This window comes from Heloderma suspectum, chromosome 1 (assembly GCF_057233095.1).
Source record: "Heloderma suspectum isolate Gila_16-S chromosome 1, 16-S_ref, whole genome shotgun sequence".
In the NCBI taxonomy this organism is placed as follows: Eukaryota; Metazoa; Chordata; class Lepidosauria; order Squamata; family Helodermatidae; genus Heloderma; species Heloderma suspectum.
Genome location: NC_139458.1, coordinates 157200364 through 157209470, shown reverse-complemented (window position 1 = coordinate 157209470; position 9107 = coordinate 157200364). Strand labels below are relative to the sequence as shown.

At 48.7% G+C, this 9107-nt stretch overlaps 1 protein-coding gene across 1 annotated transcript; it reads right to left on the bottom strand.

Moving 5' to 3' along the window:
• Positions 1-311: 311 nt before the first annotated feature.
• EN1 (engrailed homeobox 1) lies at positions 312-7200 on the bottom strand. The gene is made up of 2 exons (XM_084829625.1): positions 6381-7200; positions 312-628 (listed from the first exon to the last, which is right to left on the bottom strand). Exons 1-2 carry the CDS (start codon positions 7165-7167, stop codon positions 312-314), a joined length of 1104 nt encoding a protein of 367 aa, XP_084685751.1. The 5' UTR covers positions 7168-7200.
• Positions 7201-9107: the final 1907 nt, after the last annotated feature.

Sequence of the window (9107 nt, the reverse complement as noted above, 5' to 3'; positions counted from 1 at the left end):
TTTTTTTTGTAAGTGTTCAGATCTTTTTAAAGTCGGAATCCTTATAACTATGAATAGACAATAAATTCAATTTTCTTTTCTTTTAAATAGCACCCTTCTGAGTCCCCCTCAAATGTGTCACTGCAGTAAAGACGTCCTTTATTTTATTTTTTTTCCAAATTGTCCTCTCTCGTTCTCTCTTTTGTATGGTTATTCTTTGTCTTCCCTGGCGATCAGGTTCATAATAATATTATAATAATTATAATAATAATAAGGTTAAGAATAAAAAAACAAAAACAAAAAACAAAAACAAAGTCTGTGGGAGCCGAAGCTCATTCGCTGTCCTCTTTGTCTTGCACGGTGGTGGTGGAATGGTTGTAAAGTCCTTGAGCCATGAGATGCAGCGCCAGGCCGTTCTTGATGCCCGTGGCCTTCTTGATCTTGGCCCGCTTGTTCTGGAACCAGATCTTGATCTGCGATTCGTTGAGGCTGAGTTCCTGGGCCAAAGTCTGCCGCCTCTGTTCGGTGATGTAGCGGTTCGCCTGGAACTCGGCCTTGAGTCTTTGGAGTTGCTCCGCGGTAAAAGCGGTCCGGGGCCTCTTGTCTTCCTTCTCGTTCTTTTTCTTCTTCAGCTTCCTCGTGCGGGGACCTACAGGCAGAGGGGGTGGGAGAGAGAAGCACAGACGCACGCACACAAAGGGGAAGGGGGTAGGGACAAGAGAGGGGGGAGGGGGAACAGCGTTGCGAGATCAGAAGCATTCCAGACCAGACCAGACCAGACCCAAAAGAACAACCACCACAAGTGACGTCTGGACGCAGCTGCGAAGTTCTGATATGAGGAGCAACTCCGGATGATCTGTGGGGTGCCGTGTTTGGGAATATGGGGAGACTCTCGCTTTAGAATAAATGTGGGGCGTCCCTTTCAAAAGGGGACATCTGGCAACCGTAAAAGGGGAGGGGGGTTGGCGGACGGGGTTGCAAATGAACTGATCTCCTTGGGTCACTGCAGCTTCCCTTTCCTATCCAGCCCCACACTGTGAAAACGTGGGTGCATCCTCCCCCATCTCCTAGACCCGTTTACTGGGAAGTGAATCCCACATTTGTAAATACAGGCCTTAGTCTCAAGTAGGAGTGCATAATTACACAGCATCGCCAACTTTAGCTAGCTTGCGGTAGTATCGCGCCAGGAAAAGAACCCAGAGAAGTAGACGAAAGGAAGCAAAAAGAAAAACAAGAAAAGAAGGGGGGTCAAGAGAAAAACCAACGGGAGGGGGCTAAACCAAGAAAAAGGTCTGTGTTGCTCAGTCTCACGATTGTACCTGCTGAATCTAATCTTCCTGTCTGGGCCCAAACTCAATAGTTACACACCATATCTAATGCAGTTTTCTATTGATCTCTCTACATCTATATACCTGTGGCTATAGAAAGACAGATAGGGTGATAAATAGATTGACAATTAGATCAATCTGTTCATTTAGATTTCATGAGCTAGGTGCATCTGGAAATACTCGCAAGTATAATGTTTGCCGTGTGTGCGTGTGTGTGCAACCCTTTGCCGTGTTTTACCCACGAATTACCAAACCCTCTTCCCTTTAAGAGACACCTATAACCGTCAAGTCTTATCTCTTAAAGGCAAAGTTTCTTAATTGATATCAAACCCTTTAAAAGAAAAAAATGGCCGACTGGTTAGTTGCGGCTCAGGAAAATAATTTTATTTATACATATATATATATATATGCCAGAGAAAATTGAGAAAAAACCTTTTTCAGCAGGTGCTTGCGTTAGGGAACGCGGGTCCCCCTTTTGCCCTAAGGCAAAACTACCTAAAAGGTAGTTTATATTCATAGGGAACTTGCGGAATTCCTAGTTTTCCAAAAAGACCACAGAACAGATACGCTGCATTCCCAGCGCTGCAAGGGTTAAATGTTAGGTAGCATCCCAGGAAACCTTTCCCAACGTCATTAATCTTCAATATACATAAGTATAAAGCCATGTTTCAAAATACACAACAAGCAGTTCCCACTGGATTTTGAGATAATAAATATCGGGGTAGACAGAACAAATAGTGAATCCAAAATAAGCACAAGTGGTTTGCGAAGTGTTTTTTTGTTGAGGAGTGGGGTGGGGAAAGGACAGTGCCGATCTGTACGAGAAGCACACACACGAGAAAGTTATCAACCTTTCTCGCCAAGGTGCCTATGTATTTTTAGCGGGGTGGGGGACACATGGACGTTTAAATCTGTTTTGACCCAGAGAGAGATCCAAACTTTATTCCTCCAAATTAAACCAAGGGTTTCACTCAATAGGCAAGTAGGGGTGTTTTGCTTCTTACATTTTCATATTTTAATAAAGAAAAACAGGAACTGAAATGCAGTAACTATAACGAGCAAAGTTTAGACAATGTGCTCACTTTATAAAGATCAATTTGAATAGGTGCCCAACTGTCAGAATCATACCTCCAGCACTACACTCTCTCTCTCTCTCCTTATCCTGGGAATCTCACTAACCCCTATGGCGAGCTAAGCGAAACCTCAATTGCCTGGTTATGGTTGCCTAATTTAAGAAGAGAATTGGGTCTCGATGCCATTCTGCCATATCTTAGGAGTCTGTCGCTCCTCCCGCAAAGGGTGTCCTCTCCAAACACACACACACACAGAGAGAGAGAGAGAGAGAGAGAGAGAACTACACAGGCACGGGTCTCCTACACCAGGAAAGATTTCCTTGAAACCACAAGACCCTAGAACAGCAACCTGGACCTAATCCTCCACAAAAGCCGCGGATCAGTATTTTCCAACCGTATAAATGGTTGGAAACGAAGATCTCCAGAAGCCATCTCTACTCAGGGAAAGTTGGCACAGATGAGACCTCCAAATATCCCATCCCGCGCCGGATATTTCTTTTTACCGAAAAGTTATGCCTCTGTGCAAGATGGGCGCGCTCACACTTGCAGCCTACCTGGCTTCTTGCTAGAAATCCGCGCGCTTCAACCTAGTGTGGCCCTCCTGGCCCTACCCGACTCCAACCCCATCTCCATAGCCTTTGCGGGATCCCGGATACTATGGCAAATTATGTGATACACCTCCCACTCATTCTATTGAGATTTTTTCCCCATAAGGGGATGTGGAAATTGAAAATAATGTAGCAGACATGGAAAACAGACTGCCGCTATAGCAGTTTCTTTATTTCAATAAAGCGCGGGCACTGTAAATATCAACAGCCCACTGGTGTTGCCCGAATCAATGAATCCCACCCACGTGTTGGGTAAAACTAGACGTTTCCTTGGTAGTTGTTGCGGTTCAGACGGGACGTGCCCTTTCGAAAACCTTCTTGTTTTGCTTGGTTGAATGAGAACACACACGATTTTAGGAAGGGAAACGTGGAGGGTTTAAAAAAAAAAAAATCATACCGCCCCCCCCCAATCACCCAATTGGATATCGGGAAGTTCTTTTGGACTCTCCTTCACAACACACACACAGAGAGAGAGGTTCTGCCATTAAATAATTTTTAGAAGCATTTTTTTAAAAAGAGGAATTGCCTTTAAAAATAGAATGGGTCAAGAACATGAATCATTGCTTTCAGATTTACTCCTCTTTCAAAGATATCCTGTGTTAATTTGGGCCAGTCTCTTGAACAAGAGTCTGATGAGGAAAATCTCCTGACACAAGCAGGCCGCAGACTGAGACAACTGGCTTATTTCAAGATAAAGTACCTTAACGAGAAATCTTTGTGTTAGTATGTATGTATGTTGTGTTAGTATGTATGTATGCCCGCGTGTATGCATTTAGGGATGTCTGTCCACGTGTGTATGCGCACGTGTGCATTAGGGGGTAAAATATATGGCTGTATGAATCTCACAGTTTTTCGTCCCATTTACAAAAACCAACAGCAATAGTTACAAACTGCCCAGCAGTATTCCCTAGAGACATCCCCCACATCCCTGCAATAATAATAATAATAATAATAAATAAATTGCATGTTGTGTTTGGCTCGTGGGTGAAGTTCACTGCTCAGATGGTTTTCAACTGGGAAAGTAAAGTAGGCACATTCAAGGATAGACGAGGTTTCTTGGAGGAAGAAGGCAAGAGGTGATGCGCACACACTGGAAAGGTGAGCTGAGAGGAGGACTTGGGGGCCTATAGGCTAGAAAAGGCCCCTTTTAACCTTTAACCCCACACCAAGCAGCAGCATTTGTCAACAGAGGCTTGGCTGCCAAATGAGCGAAGGTGCTTCCTTCGTAGAGGGAAACGCCTTTTTTTTTCCTTTAAAAAATACAACCAAAACCACCCCCCGCTTTGCAAAGCAACGGCCCTGGGAAAGAGTAATAAAATCATTGCACTTGGCCGCGGAAGGTATCGCTGACAGCTCAATCACTCAATCAATCCGTTTAGTCAATCAAAGTGGCTTTTCTGAGTTTCAAGGAGCGGGGATGTGTCAATAGCGCCGTGATCGAGATGGCTGCCGCTGATAGCGGCGGATTGATCAATCGCCTGCAGAAAGGAGTTCATAAAGAGCCCCGACACTCGGGGGGCGGAAGAGGGACGGCGAAAGGGAGCTGAACGAGCCTCGGGACGCGAAGCGACTCACAAGCCTCCCGGTGCCGCCATCTCCGGAGCTGGACTGTGCAGCCGCCAAAGGCGCCCGCAGGCCAGGCCTCGCGCTCTCGGCCCTGGCGTGGGTGCGGGCGATCGCGCCGGTCTTCTCGGACGCTCGCCCCGGCGTTGAACGGGAGCGGCTTCCTCGCTGGACTCTTCCAGACGCTGGGCTGGGGATTCAGAGACCCGCTCTCATTGCCCCCTCCCCTGCCCTCCCCTCCACATATCTCTCCTTCCTTTTCCGGAAGAATTTACATCCAGCTTTGCCAGGCAAACCGAATATTCGCAAGAGCCTCCGAGAAGCGTCAAGTTTCTGACCTTTATTTGGGGATGGGTGTTGGGTATGAACACATTTCTCACCCCAGCAGCTCGGTGTGGGGGGGGGAGGGGGTGCTTTTTAGCAGCTACATGCTGCCCACTGGAGAAATCGCCTAACGCTCTGTGCTAAAGGACAACCAGAAGACGATAGAGAAGGCCTAGGGGGCTGGATTTTTCTTCTCCACTGCGAGGAGGCCTCTGTTTGCTTTTCAGAAAAGTCCTTGTGCTTCCCATCTCTTCCCCCCTCTCCCCCTCTCCCTCTCTCTCTCTCACACATACACACACAGTCCATCTACCCCTTTTCCCTTCTTTTTTTCGGGCCTCGCCTCCTGCCAGTTCCTTCACAAATACATCCATCACACGCAACAAGTGTCTCATCCACCCTATAATTCCTCAGAAGCTAATAATAATAATAATAATAATAATAATAATAATAATAAAAAAAATATTCATCACAATACTAACCGTCTGCACCTATGTCGCCACGTATAAGCCAATAATTCTCCCCCTAGCCCGACATCTGAAAGTCAAAGGCTGCCTTTTAAAATATACTAATGCGATTAATTAAAAAAAAAGATATTTAGAAAGTTCTGTGTTTTCTGGATTAGAACACACACACACCAACACACGGGATTTGGGAGGAAAGAAACGAATGGCCGAAGCGGCCCTCAACACCTCTTTCGGTCCTCGCCCGCGCCACCTCGCACCAGCCTTAGGCTGTCGAAATCCCATTGACTTCAACCGGCCTGGCAAGACTGCCGCGTAAGGTTGCAACTTCTTCCCAGACTATCGAGCTGGACATACCCGTAGAGCCTGCCTGGCCTTACGTATTTGGAAGTCAATGGGGCGTCCTAGTCCAGGATAAATGTTCATAAAATGGCAGTTTTGGAAGAAGCCAGCCTTGGTAGGGGATACACACAGATTAAACATAAAAAAAACCTTAAGGGCAGTCCTGTTAATTTCGGGGTTTGGTGGGAGGGGGATTCCGAGAAAGAGCTCTTTGGGGAGGGGGCAAATAGATCGAATCAAACAAAAACACTTCCTAGGCGGGGCTGCCACACACTCCTTTAGGCCACATCCCATCATCCCCGGCTTAACCCAGGATCAGCCTGGGTTGACTTCGAACTCGAGCGAGGAAGAAAAAAACATATGAGTCGACCAGGGCAGCAGCGTTACCGCCACTGAGCCCCTCGGGTGGTACCCTGCGGGTTCTATCCCACGTTGTGGTCGAGCTGCCGTCCCATTCATGTCAACGGGTCTACTCTAAATGGGACTGGCATGGGATACGACCTACTGTGACCTGCTGCAACCCGATTTACTCCGAAGCAAGCCCCGCTGGTTTCAGCAGACCGTGGGGTCGCAGGCTGGGGGCGGGGGGGGGGCTGCCGTTTCTCGGATCGGAGTGGCGGTCTGGCACCCCACGCAGCCCTGCAAGCGTTCCCACAGAAGACAGGGGAGGGGGGTTCTCGAGGCACGGACGAGGATTCTTACCCGAGGACGGTCTGTCTGAATACCTAGTGCAGTAAACCCAGGCCGGCCAAACCAGCGGCTGCTGACCATCGCTCTTGGCAACGGCTCCTCCATTATTGGAGCCCATGAGGAGGATGGCGGGGCTGGCGTGCTCCCCGTACTTCGCCGGGTTAGTTCCACTCCCTTCCGAGCAGGAGGAGGAGGAAGAGGAGGAGGAGGAGGAGGAGGGGGGCTTGGCCGTCCCTACCGCCGCTGCCGCCGTGGCGGGGCTCGCCTTGGAGGCCGTGGAGGAGCGGTCGGGGTTCCCGTGCGAATCCGCGCTAAGGAGAGAGGAGGCCGGGTTGGGGGGCCTGCCGAGCAGAGGGCTGACATTTTCTCTACCTGAGCTGGCCGCGCGATCTAGGCCTCTGTCCCGGCCGCCGCCGCCGCCGCCGCCGCCTCCTCCTCCCCCCCCCGCAGTCCCCGCGAGGGTCAAGAGCTGCTCTTTCTTGCAGCCAAAGTCCGGCCTCAGGATGTTGTCGATGAAAAAGTTGGTGGTGCGATGCTGCTGCTGGGGAGGCGGCGGCGGCGGCCGCTGCTGCTGGGGAGGCGGAGGCGCCTGCTGCGGGGGATGATGGTGGTGGTGGTGGTGGTGGTGGTGCGGCAGAGGCGCCAGGCAAGGCGCGGCCGGCGACACGGGAGCGTGGCTGCTGGGCGACACCGGAGCGCTCTCTCCATCGCTGCCGCCGCTGCTGCTGTGCTGGGAGCTGTCGCCGGCCGGAGTGGGAGCAGACTCACGCTGACTTGCGCTGTCCGTCTGCTCTTCCATAGTCAGCCGCCAGCTCCGGGGATCGCTGTCTTTTCTCTCGATTCCCCCACCCCACTTTTCCAGGAGGTGGTGAGATGAGGAGGAGGAGGAGGAGGAAGATGATTTAAAACGAGGGGGGGGGAGAAAAGCAATATAAAATCCACTTGTTGGCTTGGACCGGAATCTAGAGAGAGATATCCAAAGACTCGGACGTTTGGAGGGATTCACCTTTTTTTGCAGTTATCTTATATTTCCACTCTCCCTCCCTCCCTCTCTCTCTCTCTCTCGCCCCTTCCCAAAAAAAAAAAAAAAAAGCGAGAGAGAGGGAGAGAGAGAGACCACAACAAAACCAGTCCCTCAAACCCCTCCCCCTTCCCCCCAAGTCTTCTCACAATCTACCCATCTTTCTTCAAACGCCGCAGCTTTGGGGTTTCCCCCAAGTGTCAGAGTCAGCTTTGCCCCCGGATCAGTCTTGGCAGATGCTTTAATCGCCAGCTCGCACGTGCATATTTTTCTCCCACCTCCACCCCCTCCCTCCACTTCTCTTTATATATATAAAAAAGGCAAAATCTCTGACAGCTCCGATCTTGCAACAAACTCTCCCTAAAAAATCTCTCAGCCACACTTTTTTTTCAGTCCAACCGGAAGCACGTGAGGATGGCCCGCACGTGGAAAAAGCCAATGAATAGCCCGGGAATTCTGTGACGCCCCTGACGTCAGCCAATGAGCTGCACTGTAACTTTGCAGATACATTATCCAAGGGGCTGGCTAATTCAGAGAGAGATTTACGCTTTCCTTAGCGCATCTCTTCTAAACCCTGCTTCTCTCTCCCATTTCCCTCCAGCCGAGGACTTTTCATCTAGCCATTTTTCTTAAAGGCTAATATCAAATAAATGCCACAAATAACTTTTCCGAAGACCATAAAATGAGTCTTTGTGTGTATGTGTCACTTCTAAGGCTTGGATTGGGGATTTTCAATGAAATCCTTCTTGTGTGTTCTTTCTTTCTTACGAGTAAAATACTAAAGAGAAATTATAGGGGTGGTATTTTAGAATCCTTTCCCAATTTAAAACAAACTAAAACTAGATTACAGGGGGGAAATGTCTATTTCAGAGGATGACCATTAATCAGTTTTGAGAGCTGCCTTCCAACCAGATTTCGCACATTAATCTCTGTGTTTTGTGGTTGCGTTCTGGTTTGTGTAAGATAGGTAAAGGGGGCAGATTAGAAGGCGTCAGTCCTATACCCACTTACCTGGGAGTAAGCCCCATGGAACACAGTGAGACTTTCTTTCCAGTAGACATGCCTGGGATTACGCTGTAAAAGAAGGACATGGAGGAGTTTGTTTTGGCAAAAAGGCCCTCGAGTTACTTTAAAAAAAAAATCCAGCGTCTCAATTCAGCCACAAGTCAGCACTTTCCAGGTTCACTGATTAAAATGTGAAATTTGTAGTGCAATCCTTCCCTCGTTACTCAGAACTGAAGTCTCACTGAGTTCAATGAGACTTGCTCTCAGGGAAGCGTGCCCGGGATTGCCTCCTTAACCGCAGGTCACAATCGGATCGTGTCCTTGGTTTTTCTAATAGACGATGGCTCGATAGTGGGCTTTGGGTAAACAGCCGTTGTCAGTCCTGAACACATCTATAACTATTTCCTTCTTCCTCGCGCGTAATTATATAACCGTGCAAACGCTCCCACAGTGTTTTCACACATGAACAGGTTAGATTAAAAAACAACAACCCGGCGAGCAGTTAGCGGGTTGAAAGTGTCAGTGTAAAGACTAGAGAGTATTCTTAGCCAAGCCTGTGGTTGAATAGGCTTGGTAACAGCAACAAAATCAAACGTTTATCACCTGGTTAATTTACAGGATGCTGAGCTGCCAATACCGCCCCCATCCCCCAAATCACCAAAACTAATAATAATAGTCAAAACGGACCTCCTATAATTTATTCAGACACTGGT

What these genes read in the sequence shown, in the direction of transcription:
- EN1 (XM_084829625.1), bottom strand. Translation starts at nt 7,167, where the DNA reads ATGGAAGAGCAGACGGACAGCGCAAGTCAGCGTGAGTCTGCTCCCACT. An exon ending in TTCAGACAGACCGTCCTCGG is followed by an intron (nt 629 to 6,380) that starts GTAAGAATCCTC and finishes CTCTGCCTGTAG; the next exon opens with GTCCCCGCACGAGGAAGCTG.